Below are 19,247 nucleotides of genomic sequence, written 5' to 3' on the forward strand. Positions count from 1 at the left end.
ATATATTTGCAGTAAAAGAACAGTTGGTAAAGAAAAAATATATAAAAATAAAAGTCAGATTAATTTTTAGGTTCCTTTTTTAGGGCTAACAGCCCATTTTATTGATAATTTTAAAATAAATAACATAATTTTGGATGTCAGTCCAATAAATGAAACACATTCAGGTGAAAATATATTTAAAACCTTTGTTAAAATAATTAAAATTTAGAGAATAAAATTTTTTATATAACTTTAGATAATGCAACTAATAAATAATAAAACATTTATTGATACATTTTCTTTAAAATATCCATTAATAAAAATAGGGCACATCCAATGCTTTGCCCATATAATTAATATCCAAAGAAATTTTAAAAATTTTAGATCCTTAAATTCTAAAACTAAGAAACATTATTAGAATGATTCGTATGTGGTGGAAGGCAAATGCATATCGGATCCCCATGCTCTCGAAAATGGCAAGGGATTATCTATCTATACAAGGAACATCAACTGCTTACTGCATGTCATATAAGGAAGAAAATAAAAGAAAAACTCTTTGCCTTAAAAATTGGCTTAAATTATAAATTAAATTAATAATATACATTTTAATTTTGTTTATAACTTGATTATATATTATTTATTATCAGATTATTGATTACATATTATTATAATTTTTTCTGTTTAAAATCAAATTTGTAATAAAATATTAAAAAAATTAATTCGAATCGAATACATATAGTAGATTGTATTATTCGTATGAATTGAAATAGTAAACAAATCGAATATGAATAATGCACTATTCGATTCGAATTCGTTTTTGAATAGGCCTAATTTATATAGTAGTATGATATCATTATAGATATTTTACACTCTAGTAAAAAAAATTTATTTTTGAAAAATAAAATTCGGTGCTACAAGATGGAATATGATTTATAATATCTAAATATAAATAGATATTATGAGCTTTAACATTTGAATCTCCTTTTCTACCCTAATTAACCATTTTAAAGTATATTTTTCAAATTCGTTATTTAAAAGAGTTCTATCATACTTATTTATCAAAATTGCTAAGTTAACTAGTCGTCATATAGACTTTGATGAATAGAACAATGTGTTTTATTTCAAAACATTTTTTTAATCGTTGGAAAACTTTTTAACATATTAATATCGGTAAGTGAGCACCGCAAGTTCGATAACATTTATTTGATTTGGTTGGGGTAGAAATAAAACTATCAAATTAAAAAGAAATTATCATGATTATTTTTTATAACCTAACGATCCAGGTTATTTTAAAAATATTTTCGTTTTTAATTCTTATCCATAGGGACTATACGTAAAATGCTTCTTCGGCAAACTTATGGTTTTCATTGCAAAATTCACAAAAACGAAAATAGGTATAAAATATAAACAAAAAAATTTGGTAAAAAAATTTATTTTAATTGAATAGTAAATCAAACTAAAATTAATGAAATACCGTAAAAAATAAAGATCGGTTTGGACTGTGGTCCCCCCAAAAAAATCGGCCCAGTTCAAGACAGATAGGACCACCGTTGGCCTTCTAATCAAAATAGCTGGTGTTATTGACAGAGTACTGTTGTCAAAAAGCCCGATTCGGGTTAATTTTTAAAAAAGTCCCAATTAATTTTATAGCTAAAAAATATTATCTAAGCCTGAAGATTTTGCTCATAAATGACAGAAAGGTTTGGACATATATTTGCAAAATCTAGAGGCTCACATAATATTTTAGTTAAAATCTTAATCCGGCAGTTTGTAAAAACCGACCTAAACCGGGCCTTTAAACAACACTACGTCAGAGAAACTCTGTTTCCGTTTGGCCAAAAATATGAATGCAATTATTACGCGTTTTACATTAAAATTATTTAAATAAGAATTCCCAGATTTTTTAAAAATATATTTATTTATTAATTATTATAGCTAATAATGGCGATTTAAATATACGGCCAGGGCATTTTTTAAAAAAAATTTTTCAGGTCCGACATAGATAATTAAAAAATTTTTTTTAGGTCTAGCCTGGGTATATGTAAGAAAATTAAAATATGGGAGCCTGCAAATTTGACATATAGCTCGTATGAATCAAAGATAATTCACAGGGAAAAATTCTTATAATTTTTTTTTAAAAATATTCAAAAATATCTACCCCCCCCCCCCACTCCACACAAAGATTCAGAAATTTAGGCAATTATGAATTGATAAATCTATAACCCTTTAAAATAGGGATGTATTGATATTTTTATCGAATCGTTTTTTGCCACTATTAAAGTATCAGACATCGGCCAATGATATTAAATTTACCGATTAGATCCAATAAAATAGCAGCTTAATTTAAATTTTAAATATTTAAGAAAATATATTTATTAAGTTAAAATTAATAACATTCATATATAATTGAAGTGATAATTTTTTTTGTAGCAATTAGCTAACTAAATAATTGAGAATATAATAAAATACATAATTTATTAAAACAATGGTTATGATTTTAAAACTTAATAAATAATTTAAAAAAAATTCTAACAATTTATATTGATCATGAATAGACTAGATGGGATTCTAATTTCCACAAACAAAAAAAATTATGATTTTATATATATTGATGGTAATTTTTAAATGACTTATGGTTATGATAAAAATTTAAAAAATATGTATAACAAACTATTTGTAATAAGTCACAAATCAACCTTCAAAAGGAGGTTGTTACACACTCCTATTTTAAACACCTAATTTGAAAAAATTAATTACTCTCTAAGAATTTACAAATGATAAAACTTATTCATTAAAATTATTTGTAAGTTTAGATTAGAACACGTTCATTGTGGAACATATTTATTTCCATATATATATATATCTTGCTTTGAATATTTAACATGTTTTTTGCAAGTAGGGTCAAACATATGAGTCTAATTTGTTTTTAAAAAATTGGGTGAAGTTTGAAAAATATTTCTAAATTTATAGAAAATGTTTTCTCTTTTTTCATCAAATAAAAATGATAATTTCTCTATGATAGGGAATTAAGTGACTCCCACTTTATAAAAATTATGGGATAGCCCAGGCTAAAAAAACTGAATTTACAGGGTTTTAATGGGATATTTATAACATTGGTAAATTTCTAAACAACTTTTATTTATAAAAAAATATTTTATATTGCTGAAGATTTTTCATAATTTTTGCCAAAGTGCTTTGGAAAATAATCTTGATAATTATATTTAATATATGGTAGCTTTAACTCAATAAATCCTAAAAATAAAGGGAATTATTTTGTATAATAAAATAAAAACTAAACCATAATCAAAAGCCTTGGCAATTTCAACTCTTAATTTAAAATCCTTTTCTTGACAAAGGCCTAAATTTTAATATATTTAATATTAATTTAAAAATAAAATAAACCAGTAATCTTGGTTGATAAAATTTCATTACTATATGGACAAATAAATTGTGACAATAAATGAACATTCTGAATAAATAAAGACATATATGTATAAATATGAAAGGAACATTTTACCTTATAATCAAGAACTAAATATTGATCTCTACAAATTGGACAAGGGCTGGCTGAAATAATGACGGAATCTCTCTATATTATTATATTTTATCAAAGGATTTATAAACATATTTTACAATGCATTTTTTTCTAGGTGTTATAGGAGGTCTTTGATATTTGTGATTTCTTCTATAATTTTTCCATACAGGATCCAATCCATAAGTAGTTTTATATGCTTCATATTTTTAGAAAAGTTATGTGAAATATACTTTGCAAAATATTTACCTTCACTCAATAAATACCTCATGCTTTCTTCCAACGGCAACAATCTAACTATAGTTTTTTTACTTTTAATGATTCTGAAACCATATTGATCGTATTCCTCGGAATAGCTATCAGGCGGATCGTTTATAGATTTTTCTTTTCCATATTCTGTTATCTTTGTTTTTACATCTATTGCATAATTTTTCTATATAAAATGAACAATCTAAACTGCAAGAATATTATCAATGTAACCAATGATGATGATATAAAACAATAGAATTGATTACAACGGACAGGCGAAATTTGAGCATGATTAATAATCTTATTTACTTTATAAAAATTGTAAAATGCATCATGAAAGAATGAGATTTTATTCATTATGGAATAAAAAAAAAATAATACATTAATTTCGTGTTTTATCAAAATCCAAAAGTTTATTTATTTTTCGATTCGTTTTATTTACGTTCTCTTTTTTTATTATTATTTTTTTTAATCGACATCTAAAAAATATATTTTTCAAGATGGAGTAACTACAAAATTTCTATAACTGTTAATAAGCGGTTTGTAACGAATTTTTTCTTTAATCTTCATAAGATTTTTATAATTTGGGAATTAAGTAGATATCTTCAGTATTTATGGAATATTTCATGATATACCTGTGTTGAGTTATGTGTAAAATTTATTTAAACCATGCTACTTCAATATTTATGAAGAATAGAGCAATATAATATATAATTAAAAATTCATAATTCTCATTGCATGTGAAATCAAAGTCGATTATTTCTCAAAATTGCTCGCGATAGCATTCTTTAAATTATTCCGCAAAACATATGACCAAAGTAAATTATACATATAAATTTGATTAAAACTTTTTTATTACCTACCTATGATATTTAGGGATTGTGCTTTCTTATTGATTGTTTTCATTCATAACATTATTGAAAGAATTGATTGAGTATCTTATTCATGTCACTTCAAATTAGATTTTCGCCATATTTAAGTTCCCCATTTTGTTAACTTCATTTTTCTCCACCAGGGAATGATCTATTTAATTAAAAGATATTTAAATTTTTTTAATTAAACTAGATGATTTTATATTATTAAAAACAATAAATATTTTATACAGATCTACCGAATTTTCTGAGAGGAAAATATTATATCTATACTCATTTTATAAGAAATTTATGGTAAGTGTTTTATAAGATAGATCATAATAAACTAGAATTGAGTAATGATTTTATAAATTAAGACTTTGAAAACAATATTTCCAATTTATATGGCTATGATCCCAGATCTTTTCCCGTAGGACATTTTATCCAAAACCAATTCGATAACGATATTTGTATTTTTAACTAATATTTTACATGATATAAGATAATGAGATAAAAATTTCCATATTAATTTTCAGAATTATTTATTTATCTCCAAAAAATATGAAAAAGCATAACCTTTTTTGAAATTTTAATTCGAAAGTTCATTGTCATATTAAATTTTTTGATTTTTTTCCCACAGTAATTCTTTATGTTCAGGCTCGTGCAAACTTGCGGGCAGACAGAACTTCGGCCTCAGATCGCCAAAATAATTCAAGAGTTGTTTAACATTTAAAAGGGATTTATAATTTGGAAAAGTATATATGCTAGCGGCTAATATTAACCCCCCCCCCCTCCCCGTAAAACGAACCAATTAAGATTTTAGCTAAAATAATATTAGGTGGATTTGGAGATTTTGATCATAGAGGGCAGAAAGGCTTGGACTTATATTTGCCAAATCTCGAGGCTTACATAATATTAAGTTGGCTAATAACTTAATCGGGCCGTTTAATAACGCTACTAGCGGTAATGTGTTATTTTTCAATTCATCATTTTTTAAGCACGTTTTTTAAATTTAAAAATTCTTATTTTTCCGTAAATATATACCAGCATGCTTAGAATGCCTAACTTATTAAATGTAGCAAACTATGCGGTTAACCTTTGAGTCATTTATAATTTATATAAAAAATCTATAAAAAAGCTAATATAATATATTGAGTTCAAAAGTTCATGGCAAAATTGTCTTAAATTCATACAGCACTTATTGCAAACATGATGGAATATATTCCCGGAAAAATCAGATTTTTAAAATTTAAAAAACCCCGCTCAAAAAATAATTTAAAGTATAAATTGCTTGGAAAAAAATAAATTGCCGATGTAGTTCTCAAGCTATTTTTCTAAAACATAAATAGACAAATGGTACGTCTACGTACACAAAATTTGCATTTTTTTTTGTAAAAATTTGGAATTTTAAGGCCATTTTTTAGTAAAAATTAATCTTGACACAAAATAGTATAACTTTAATATATTGAAAACATATCTTATAACCAAATTTCTTAAAGGAACGAATCAATATGAAACTTTTATAATCTTAAAATTGGCAATGCGATAATTTCCTTATTTGAGCACATGTATATAATTCTAATATAATATAGATGTTTATTATAATTTAATAATAGTTTTAATCCTTTTTCTTTTATAAAAATCTTTTGATCAGATATAGGTAAAATTTTTTTTTATATACTATAGCGATGTAATTCATTTTAGCGCATCGCGCAGCCATCATAAATTTTACCTAATTATATTTAATTTGCTAATATATCCAGCGTTGCATATCGTAACGTTTGGCTGTATCCCGCTTAGTATAAATAACGCCTTAATATTATTTTTGGAGGTAAGTTTTACTTTTGTAGTTAAAACCTATTTTATTATATTTTAAAGATAATTTAATATCAACTAACTATTCGCGCTTTTAATCATATTTCAAAATTTGGAGTGAAATTTTTAAAAACTAAATGAATTTTGTAATATGTTTTTAAAAACCGTTAATTTTATATGATTCCACCCCCCCCCCCCACCCCCACCTAAGATCATAACCAACTGCCAGAATCTTAATTAGATCTCCACAGAATTTAATTCCATGACTATTAAATTTCAATGTAAAATATTACATAGAGAGGAGAAGGTGGTAAAGATATGAAGATAAGTCTTCGTTTATACATCTTATAGAGGCTTAGTTTTCCTTATATGTTAAAGGGCTATAGATATTTGTATTTTATTAAATAATATACATCAAAATTTAAGGCCAATCAATACATGTGATTGCCATTACTCAAATTTACAAATTTTTCTAATAAATAAAGGATTGTATTTTCCCGTTTTCATTTTTAATTATTATAGTCTATTGTTTTATCTTTAAAATATTTTTATTAAGTTACATTTTGATTAAATAATAGCGGTTATTCAACTCCTTTGAATAACAAAAAACCTAAAATTTCATAAACATGGGATTTTATGATTAAAATTTCGAAAATATTGAAGATTAGCCATGAAATTAATCGCGATATCATGTGTAAATCAAAAATATCCATCTCACAGTTCTCCAGGAAAAAGGCGGTAGAAAAAGTATAACTATTACAACACTACAACTCAACGAAAATTTTTTTTAATGTGCCTGGCAAAATTTGGAATTTTTTTTTCAGATATAACCAATTCAATTTCTTGATCCAATGAGCTTTAAAATCCATCGATATATCTGCAATATTTGAACTAATATGAATTTTTAGACCCGATGGAAAGCGACCTGATGGAATCACCTTGATCTCTAGGAAACTGAACCAATTTCTGTTGGGCTATTCCTGTATAGATCCATGAGCCCTGTCCAAACAAACTCCAAACGTACTCGAGCATAAAGAACAGCTTAAAATTTTCAAATATTCGGACATTTCAGATGATCAGATCATATCTATTCCAATAATATCCACATCCTTATCTACCTTTGGTAAGCTTGCATTATCCTTCGAAGATTTAGGATCTCACATCTTTAATTTACTCAGGATTTGAGAAGGCTTCTTCATAAGCTAGTCATAGTTACTCTAAAAGCGAATTATATATGGTTCAAAGATAGTCTTCTCTCCAAACTTCGCTCTTCTCATTTAAACCTATATTTCATCTTTATTTTATATAATTTTGAATTTTTTAATTATAATCAAAATTTATTTAATTATATTTTTTTTTAATATTGGAATATATAGGAGTTACATTATTTTGATATTTCATAGAAGGAAATAATCCATAAAGTATAGTGTTTTTAATTTAACTACTCCCCAAGATTACAAATAGTTGTTTATTTTGGTGTTCACTTATTATAGTCCTAAAACTTCATCCACTGGATATTGACGTTCCTAAAGTTTGGAAAGGGAATGTAATCGAACTTTCGCATCTATCTCAGCAATTAGCACATTTAGTTAAAGGGTCTTCTCGATCGTTGGATTGGCATTGCGAGCAGAATCATCTAATGTGCTGCAAATTGAAATTAAATATTTTTAATCTGTAAAATCACAAAATTATTTTGAATCTATAATTAGTTTTTTTTCGATAAAGAGTGCATATTTAATTTTTAATTGATAATTTTTTTTTGTAGCAATATCCTTAAAAATCAATTCGCATTTATAAAAAAAGTAATAGTATAGTCTTGGGCTTCTAGGCCCCCACCCTGAGCCAATGGACATTTACCCCCCTCCCCTTTTACGCTCTTACTACTAGAGATCTGCAAAGTTAGGTCCGGCCCGGCCCAAACGGACTTCGGACCGGGCTCGGGCCAAATTCTATTTAAAATAATCGGATTTGGATCGGGCCGGGCCTAATATTTAAAAAAAATTCAGGCCGGGTCTGGTCGGACCTTGGAAATTTTTTTAAATATATCTAAATTTATCAATTTTATATTGAATTTTTTACAAAATAAAAATATTTGATTTTATTTATTGAAACTAAACAACATATAACATATGTCTTTTATTTTGAGTAATTATAAAGATTAATTTCTATATTTAAATAAATTCGGGCCGGGCTGGGTCGGTAAATTTTTTTTAAAAAAATTTCGGGTTCAGGCCTGGCCGGCAAAACTTTTTAAAAAATTTCTGGTTCGGGCCGGGCCGGCAAAACTTTTCTAAAAAAAATTTCGGGCCGGGCCGGGCTTGAAATTAGCCCCGATGCACTTCACTACTACCACACTACCAAATCAAAATTAGCGAAAAAAAGGAAATTCAAATAAACTCCTACCAACTTATAACCTAATAACGATAATATCCCTTCCCACTAGTGGCCCTACCTAGGTCAATTTCACTAATTCCGGTTCTTAGTATGAAATTTAAAACGGCTTAGTCCCACTACGGTTATTTTAAAATGAAGTTATAACGGTTCGTTCTGGTTTGTAAATCCATATCTGCTAGTTTCGGTTTTTATAAAAACTATTATAAACCGATTTGTTGTTCAACTCTCTCATTTTAAAATTTTCTTATAATGGATATGGTGTCGAAAGTTATAACGGCTTATTTCGCTTTCACGGTTCAGTTCAACACCTTGATTATATATTATTTAAAAAAATGAATGTCTTTACGCCATTTTACGCCGCTTTCAATGATTTTGTCTGAAAACGCGGCCCGTTGCCAGTCTTCGATAGTTTGATCGGGTACAGGTCTAAAGATAGTTATAATAATTAATATAAGTAATACACGAATGAAAATAATGAAATCCACGTTAATTAAAACTTATAAAGATGTCTAAACAATTTCAATCTATCAAATACACACACAAAATCGGTATCGAAGCTTCTTTGCACCGCGCAGCCCTATGAATTTCTTATATTCCCGAATATTTATAAATATATTCATTAATTTAAGAATATTTCTTATTTTCTTAGCAATTTTCCTGCCAATAATAATGTTCTAATAAAAAAAATAATTTATTTTATGTCTAGGATAATCAAGATTCCCAAGATCCGGAAATGATATTAAATAAGCTGGAACCATTTTTAGGAGCGAGCGGTAACATTAAAGACGTCGAATCGATATCCGAATTACACGGGTTTGTTTTAATCACTTTTTAAACTATTCAGTTATAACTTAAAGTTATCGTAAACCCGGATCAGTGGGTTAATCATTATTGAACTGAATTTTGAAATTCGGCTAATTTATATTCACAATTTTTTTGAATTAAATTTAAATTGTGGAAATGCTTCTCTTCGCATTGCTTATTCATAGCGAAAACTCAAAATCAACGAAATTAACCTATCACCCCGTCGAGGTCATTATAACACAAGTTTAATACTCTAATCATAAATTTGGACATTCTAAGGTTATGAAGGATTAAAAAATTTTATTTAGACAACTTAAAAATTTATAATTAAATCTAGGATCAAAGTATGAATTGAAACAGATGATGATTATTGCTAAAACACACTCGGTCGGTAAATCACCCTCTACACTGAAAAAACTAACTTTAACTAACTTTAAATTATTTATTTAGCGCATTTTCTAAAAAAAATTTCCTCTGGAAATGTATTCCATCAGGTAGAATACAATTTTGTAAGATATTACACGATTTGATTAAGTATTGATCGATTATGCGATTTAGCCATAACATACAATAATATTCAGATCAGAGAGCTAATCAGATTTAATGGCGAATTTTCTTTATTTAAACGATTCTGAAAATCGTGATTGAAGCGAAAGTATATCACCCAAATTCCTTATGATGGCTCTTTATTTAACGCCAAATATTTACCGACCCAGTACCCCTGTGACATTATTCACGAGATGATTACCTCGAGGGGTGATAGAGTAATGTTCTATTTCTAAATAATGCGTTTCACGCATCAACACGCATCATTTAAAAAAAAACAATTTTTGTCACAGTTTTATAGTAAAAATGGAAATATGACAGCCTTTGAATTATTTTTAAGTATGAGTAATGAATAACAATTTAACCAAGTAAAAATAAAGAAGATTGGCATGTATGATGTCGATATTATCATATACAACACCAAATATACAGTTGGGCCATTCCATAACCAATCGAATAGTTCGATTCGTTTTACTATTTGTGTTCTACTTGAATAATTTAAAAAAATATATAATTCATACCAAAAAATACTTAAATTTTTTAAAAAATATTTTTCTATAATAGAAAAATTTATCTGTCTATACTATTATCTTTTGTTAGAGTATATTGACTTTACTGATGAATAAGATCATTTGTAAAAAAATTTTAAATTTATAGTTAATGGTATGAATGCTATTCATTAAGAGCTTTAATAAGTTATCCTTGAATTAGTTTTCGTAGATATATAAAAGTTTAGGATTTGGGCTTAAATTTTTATTTAAATGCAACTCTTTTTGTTCAAGTGGTGTGTAACCCATTATAATATTAATGAAAGGAGATATTGTTATTTCTTTACACTTTACAGTGCACTTGCAATGATTACAAACAACTTTTTCACTATCTTTACTGTATTTTTATTTGAAATAAATTTTTCTCAACTTGATCATCAAGGGTCAATCTCATTTGTGACTAAATTTTAAAAAGGCAGGCAATATTATGGAAAGTTTTGAGGAAATTACAAAATAAATATTCCGCTATTTCTGGTAGTTGAACAAAACGAATAATTTATTATTTGAATTCTTTCCTATTCTATTCTATTCTATTCGAATTCGCGAATCGAATATTTTCTTCTTTTTGAATAGACCTATTTTGCATTGCGCCTTTAATATTTTCGCAAAAAATGACCATCAGCCAAAGTTACGCTTATGAATTAATTTAAAAGAAAACCCAAGTAATGAAAGTTCTATAAAAGTGACTATTTGAGGATCGGGAGATTTTTTCTTCGCCCATGATTTTGAGCGACTCGAAAAATGAGATTTATTTTTAGTATTTCCGAATTTTGCCTAAAATTCCGATTTATTTTTTGTGAGAAAAAGTCTTTTGTAAATCTTTAGCTTTTTTATTAAAGATATTACCTCCATTAAAACTATACCCAATCAGAATAACTATTTATTTGAATACTATCAGCCCTTCAATACTCTTTGAAAAAATAACGTAAATGCTTCGATCAGGTTTAATGAACCCCAATTTAAAATAAATATATATTTCCATTACAATATTTTGATATAAGATAGAAATAACCTTAACCTTAAAATATTTATTCATTTTAATTTATTAGGCTTGCAAAAATGTTGGAGATAATTTCTAAAAAAAGGGCAAAACTTTTTAACTATAAATATTATGCACAATTTTTTTTATTGGATATTAAAATCAAGACATTTCATAAAATTAATTATTCATCAAAATAAAATGGAAGATTAAAATTTTTATTTCCTATCTTTATTAAGATTAAAAAAACTTATGTAAACATTTTACTGAGGTTTCAAAGCCACGATCCATCGCGAAATGCATATATCTTAAAAACGGCTCAACCAAAATATATAAAATTTGGTTTGTATATTGCAAAATATATCTGTAAGGCATGTAAATATTTAAAAAATTACCACTATATTAAAATCTAACACTCTATCCTAATTTTCTTTTGGCTAATTTTATTTGAATAATATTTTATTTTTTACAATAACATTTTACGTTTTAAGAAATCCTACCTTTAGATTTTGTTTTATAATTTGAATTATGTTAAAAACACAAGAAAAATTTCAAAATAAAACATTGTTTTTTCTAGCGGCATCTATATTACTTTAACCCTTTAATACTCTAGTATGTCTAATAAACCCCAATTTCAAATGTATATAATCTCCATTTATATTCATTATTTTTTTTTTAAAATATTTTGATTATTTTTTTTAATATTTTGATATAAGCTAGAAAGAACTAAACCTTAAACATTAAAAAATATTTATTTTATTTAATTTACTATGCTTAGATAAAAAATGTTAAGTATAATTATAGCCTTTACCAAAATTTTGTAAAATAAATATTAAGTACAAAAAATTGATTGGATATAAAAACTTACATTTCATAAAATACATTATTTGTTCGTTAAAATAAAATAGAAATTTAAGAAAAAGAAAATTTCTATCTTATTAACTACTGTTTAAAGAATACTTGCGTATTTGCGCTAGTGGGGTTTCACAGACCCTTCACGAAATACCTATATCATAAAAACTGCTTAATTAAAATAAATAAAATTTGGAATATATATTCCATGATATATTTAATTAAGCTACTGAAAATTCTAGATCATATATAATATCAATTCTAGCATGCCTGGAGTGCTACTATAAACCCCGGAGTATTGAATGGTTAAATCATTCGGACGGATTTTTACAGATCTTACAATATAATAATTTTTACCTGTCCCCTCATAATCACGATTACTAGGTTAATGAAATACGGATTCGACAAGCTAGTTTACAAATGCATGATTATAAACGTTCTTAACGCCACCGATTCTGAAGACATATTAAACAGGTAAATTATTATTATCTTAAAAGCAAGAATCATGTTTGTTTTATATTTTTTATCGCCCCCAAAAAAATGTAATGGGTATTAATATCTCTATCTTTTTTACACCCTCTCTCTCCCATAACATAGTTTCGTGCATCACGGAGATTGCTGGAATATTCTGAATAATTGGCTCAAGTCGGCTAAGGAAAAGAACAATGGACCCTTTATGCTGGAACTGCTCACCCTTCTAAACAAATTACCAGTGTCCATACCTTTGCTCAAGACCAACGATACGGCTAAATTTATCAAACAGCTCGTCAAGGTGGAATGGACCGGAAACGAAAAAGGTTTACCTACTTTTTTCAAAAGGGATTTTAAATACCTACTTTTTTTCAAACGGGATTTTAAAAATCCAGGTGTTTTTGGTCAGTCAAGGAGAGTGTCCTGTTTGGAATATTCATTCACAAATAAGGAGGGAAACTATCTCGGCATTGTTTGTGTGAATAAATTGGTATTTATCGTGACCTGTTGAATGTGAAATTTAACACCAGACTACTTTGTATTTGTTAGCTTATTTGTTTATCTCTGCCCATTTATAAAAAAAAATTGTCACTGAGAAATTTGTGCATTAATTCTTCCGCCATAATCAACAGGGCTTTAGTGAAAGGCTAGCTTTGACAGTTTAGTTCTATTATAATACTTTATAATGGCATAAAATATATTTGGCTTAAAATTAGAGAAGTGTCGGATTTGGTACCGTCCCTAGATTTTTCCAATTTCGATTCTGACAGTTCTGGTAAAATAATCAGTACTTTTAAATAAAATTATATATTATTTATTTAAAAAACATTTTTAATACAGATAAAAATTATTTTCTGCTTAAAAATTTGATGAACTATAATGAGTGCTTACTAAGTTTTCATATTTTTTTTAAAAAAAACGTAGAATTTATTTATCAATTTTTTAAATTTTACGTATCTTCATATTACGGGAGAATATTTTATTTTTACCCCAGTGGGCGGGTTCCATTTGAATCTGACTGGAAAAGTTTCACTCGAATAGCTAATAAAAAACAAACATGTTATGTTGGAATTTATCGTGATTAATTTTATTTAACGTTGTAGAGAATATTAATTCTACATAATCTCGAACGACAAAAATAGTTTAAATCAGGGTTGTGCATTTGACCGGTCAATGACCGGTCAATTGAGATTTATATTTAATCGCCTTGCTTGTAGATTGATTAGAAATAATGGAATCAAATTCTCCTGAGTCACAAGACAAAATATTGTTCATTTGATAATCATTCTCACTAATTTCACCCAATTCTTCATTAGAGTTAGACTTAGAAGTATTACAAATTACATTTGTGATATTTTTTGTAGAGGTTAATATTTTGGAATTTGAATAAAATTTTTCCTTAATTATAACAGGGCACATAGTACAGCTGCTTAATAAATGTTTGACCATTCTATCAACGTGGGTGATATAGGACATCTTGCAAAACTTGCACACCGCTTTAACTGATTTACCATCGCATACTTCTTGAAAATGTTTCCAAACATGATGCTTTGGTTTGACCATAATCCCTAATATATTAAAATTTAACAAAAAATGATTTTGATTATTGTAAAGTTAATCAATCTTAACTATTTTATAATTATCGACCAATTATTCCAATAATTTCTTAATATTATAAATATAATATAATATATATAACTTTTTACCAGAATTGAATAATATTCCGTAAATCTGACCAGAACAATTAAAATGAAAATTAATTTTAAAAACCAAATATAGCAAGTGTAAGTAAAACAAATGAGAATTAATATAATTTATAATCGGCTAAATATTAAATAAAATTTAAATTTATTAAAAAATAAGAATGAAAAAATTATATTATGATTATAATAAATCGGGTATTTTTATTTTTTTTAAGAAAAATGAATTGAAAAAAATAAAGAAGGCGAGAAACGGCAATGATTAGGCAAATAAATAACTAAAAATATTACTATATTTAGAAAAATTACATATTTATATTTTAACAATAAAAAAAATTCTTTTGTTTTTAACAATTCATGACACAAATAATTTTTTAAATAATTGTAACCTAAAAAGATTGATAAACATGCTTTTAATGCATACTAGTTAATTATATCAAAATATTTATTCGCCATTAATATTTTAGAGTATTTGACCTCCTCCGATGACCAGTCAATTGACCGACATGCCAACCCTGGTTTAAATATTATGAATTTCATACCATATTACACAAAACTAATTGTTAAACTTCGATTTTTGATTTGATATTGATTTTAAATGTATATTACCCTTTTTTATTAAAGTTTTGTAAAGTTATTGACATATTTTGAAGAAAATATAAAAATTACTTTGATTTAAAAATTTTTTTATTAACACTCTGGGTCATTATCTTTACCACCTTGTTCAAAATTTTAAAAGTCTTAATGAATCTCAATATATTTTTTTTGGCCAAACACATCATAAGTTTGTTTCCAATTGAACGCCTCAATGTCAAGTCTGCCGATCTAACTCCTAAATAGGCTCTATTATAAAACATTGAGAGAAAAAATATACATTCGATGCCCATTCCAATAATTGGCAGTGGAACATACATAAAGGACCTCACACTCTTTCTTTATTAGGTTTGTAGTCATATGGGGCAGAGGAAAAAAATCAAAATAATGGTAAATAAACTCCATACCCATGATCACTACCACTTGTTGCTTGTGTAAAAAGAACTTATCCTTTACAAAGGTCAATAGCTCTAACTTGAAAAGACACCTTGAAGTTTATGTAGATAATTACTTCATATTTAATATCAAACACCCATATTATCTTTTTAAAATTTTAAACCTTATTTAAAAGCAAATCTAATATATATTTTTAAAAATAATGTTTTCAGCACTCATTAAATCATTAGCCAGTGGAATAGTAACAAACTGGATGAATCTGATACAGGAAACGAAAGTTAAATCTGAAAATAGCCTCAGCCCTTCCTCTCGCATAACGCTCCTCACAAAAAGTGAGTACAGAACTAATATGTTTTGAATATTATTCTTTATGGTTTTTCCTTAATATTAATCTTTGTATTTAATATTATTCCCGATCATTCTAAAATAAAATTATATGTTAATTATGATAATAATGGATTAATATGTATGTTGCTTACAAATCTTTGGTCTCAGTTTATATTTATTCCATTTTATTCATTATTATCAAGTCATACATCATCGAATAATTGTTATTTTCAAATCAATTGAAAATCATTCTCTCGAAAATTGGTTGAATGATGAATTGAATCTCTTAAATATTTTTGTTCAATCTTTTCGTCTCTTTTTTTACTATTCGCCACATCATCTATTCTCAGTATATAACACGAATAAATAATAGAGCTCTTACCAAATTTATGATCTGTATATGATGAATGATTTAATACGAATAATTCGATTGAATAACGAAAGGGCTATTATTCATGAACCTGTTTTTAAAAAGAATGTTAATCGATTCCTGTGAATTAAAATAAAACGGTTTTTACTTTCGGTTCTTATATTCGACCGCTCGGATTCTAAATTTTCTTAATGAATGCTAATATGGCTGTACCGATATTAATCATTGGTAACGAATCGACGCCGATATTGGACTTTTAAAAAAATATCAGATCGGTGCTGCTATAAATCCTAAATTAGAAGCAATTAAATAAACTCAAAATGAATCACAGAAAAGGTTTACTTTTTAGAATAACATTAAATTAGTTGTACTTTTGTTAAAGATTTCGATTCCAAGATATTTTATAGAGAAGTTTAGATTTCGGTTCCAAACCGGTTATTTTATAAAGCTCTTATATTTATGGGAACATTGGATTTAGTAGGTCTTAATGGTTGAAAATATATTACATTACATAATAAGATCAGATGTAATGGTTTAAAAGCAAAGGTTTTTTTTAACTGATATGCTAAAATTGATTTTTTCAAAAATTATTACCAGGCTCGAGCGAGGAGACTCGTAATCTAAAATCACATGATTCTAATGCGGATGAGATCGAGACCAAAAAAGGGAAAATCGAGAACGAGAAAATCGATACCGTCGTTTCCGATAAACAAGAGACTAAGGAACGGAAGCGGAAAACGGCGAAAACATTTCAAGCGAAATTCAGGACAACTGGTAGCTCTTAATTAATAACATTTAAAAAATAAACTTTTTTTGATAAAAGCGTTTTGTTTTTCATCATGCTAAAAATATGAATTGGAAAGCTGAATTTAAAAGGATTATGAGATCTTTAAAATATAGGCTTCCAAAGATTTTAATAATTTTTAGAAAAATCCCTATCTTATATGAATTTTTGCACTTTTGATAAATTTACTAAATCTCATAATCTTGAGTAATAGTGATGTGATTTGACTAAAAGTTGAGTTCCTTTAATATCGAAAACATGTTCCTGGACGCTGGTGTTTAGTAGCCCAATATTAGACATATTTTATATTTCTTAAAGATATTAGTTTAATCTTATTTTTTGATCGTTTTTCCAGTTTATCCAGTATATACCCAAAAGGAAGACGCAAGGAGGCATATTTAATAATTCTGAAAAAAAGCAAATTTTTTATCCTTTAAAAAAAAATTATGAATATATTTACCTATTAGAGAAATTTAAATTCTTTGTTGAAATGAAGAGAAATGCGAAAAGTGTATGCATAATATATAAATAAGAGTTGATTGATCTTATGAAGATGCGTTATAGAATTAAAATATATATTCGTATATATAACCTTACTATATTTGATAACGGCTAAAAGGAGCGCGTGCCGAAAAAAATTCGCTGATATTTATATTATTAAGTAATAAACACTCTCTAGCTCCATTGAAAATTTGGTGTTTTTTTGATAAATGATGATAAAAAAAACCATGCAAATGAGAGGTGCTAATTTGTCTTGGGAAAATATCAGCACTAAATCCACAATTACCTCACTGATGATTTATTCGAGCTATTTTTTGCATATTTTAATGAAAGAATGTTCGCAAAAATACCGAGTTCCTTACACCACGTTTTTGAATTTATTGGTAAAAAAATTTTTTTTTCTATATAATATTGGTATCCATTTAGTAAGGATTGCAATATATTTAGTAGACTATAGAATTTTTTTCATACAAAATAAAAACAATTCAATTTTCAAAGCATTTAGAGGATTATATAAATGTAAACAATACACAATATAGAGATATAAAATATCGAGGTTTAGTTAATATATCCATTACCCAGCTGAGTAGTTCAAAACGTACCCCAAGTATAGGATTTTAATTTATGGAGTCTCGTTTATTGAAGCGGAGAAAATTACTTTTTACTATTTTTAGGGTCATCCTCTGACGAAGGTAGTAACCCACTTCGTGATCCTCGGTCCTTGCTGAGATCCGGTGTCATAACACTTTAAAAAAGGCTAGGACGGGAGAGCATAGCAATTTTAAAGTCGTGGCGATTATGTAGGTGATTGGCGAATATTTAACTAGTTTATATTCCACTCAGCATCTATGAGACATACATGTGAATTTCCCCTTTTTCCAAGGGAGCATGATACATCTGCCTTTTATCATCGGAACCTTTAGTCCAGTAGGCTCGATGATTGACCGGATGCCAGCACATTTTAAGGCTCTTAATATAGTATCATTCTCTACAATGCTTATAGTGCAGAGAAGGGCAGCCTTATGCAGTGATAGGGTATCCATTTGCAAATGCTTAGACCAATGGCATGACGTAGTTAATTGTTTCTTAGCAGTTGGTCAACATTTCTCTATGAAAAGCTTCGAGAAATTCGCAAACACTACCTACATAAATAGAGAAGAGTAGAGAATGTTCCTTTTTAGGTTCTTCAATTTGAGGAATGCAACGAATTGTCAACTAAATGTTTAGTTATCCCAGTCTTTCTGTTGTGCTGATGAGAAGGATCGACTAATGAGAAAGATTTCCAGATATCGATTGCCCAGCAAGGGGTCAGGATGCACATGTTAGGCTTAAGGACATGAACGTGCTAATAAAAAGTAGCGAGGGCGACCTTATGTCAATGCACCAGCTTTGGTTGGTAATGTGGCCTTTAACCAAGATAGATTCCCAAAATTAAGATTGAGTATCTCTTCTATAAGGTATTTAGGCTCACGCACAGCAAGGATGACATTGTATTCGAAGATTCGCGAGAATCGGAGTCTATACAAAATCCTCGGAACTAAAAGGTAGTTCAATA

The 19,247-nt window shown here is 27.4% G+C and overlaps 2 protein-coding genes across 2 annotated transcripts in view; one reads left to right on the forward strand and one right to left on the reverse strand.

Annotated features, from left to right (window-relative positions):
* Positions 1-2,472: 2,472 nt before the first annotated feature.
* LOC135932005 (small ribosomal subunit protein mS40-like) lies at positions 2,473-4,129 on the reverse strand. The gene is made up of 7 exons (XM_065469333.1): positions 3,992-4,129; positions 3,761-3,944; positions 3,613-3,710; positions 3,497-3,568; positions 3,382-3,448; positions 3,278-3,337; positions 2,473-3,231 (listed from the first exon to the last, which is right to left on the reverse strand). The coding sequence occupies exons 1-7, from the start codon at positions 4,115-4,117 to the stop codon at positions 3,134-3,136; spliced, it is 705 nt and encodes a 234-aa protein (XP_065325405.1). The 5' UTR covers positions 4,118-4,129; the 3' UTR covers positions 2,473-3,133.
* A 289-nt stretch (positions 4,130-4,418) lies between these two features.
* The window catches only part of LOC135931024 (serine/threonine-protein phosphatase 1 regulatory subunit 10-like), a 43,476-nt gene continuing 28,647 nt past the window's right edge, over positions 4,419-19,247 (forward strand). Inside the window, exons 1-6 of the mRNA XM_065467873.1 lie at positions 4,419-4,578; positions 9,527-9,633; positions 12,934-13,023; positions 13,147-13,346; positions 15,923-16,042; positions 17,005-17,181. Coding sequence (XP_065323945.1) covers positions 4,570-4,578; positions 9,527-9,633; positions 12,934-13,023; positions 13,147-13,346; positions 15,923-16,042; positions 17,005-17,181 — 703 coding nt within the window. The 5' untranslated portion in view covers positions 4,419-4,569. The remainder of the gene's footprint in view (positions 4,579-9,526; positions 9,634-12,933; positions 13,024-13,146; positions 13,347-15,922; positions 16,043-17,004; positions 17,182-19,247) is intronic.

The sequence above is a fragment of the Gordionus sp. m RMFG-2023 genome, chromosome 1 (assembly GCF_954871325.1).
Source record: "Gordionus sp. m RMFG-2023 chromosome 1, tfGorSpeb1-WG-v2, whole genome shotgun sequence".
Lineage (NCBI taxonomy): Eukaryota > Metazoa > Nematomorpha > Gordioida > Chordodea > Parachordodidae > Gordionus > Gordionus sp. m RMFG-2023.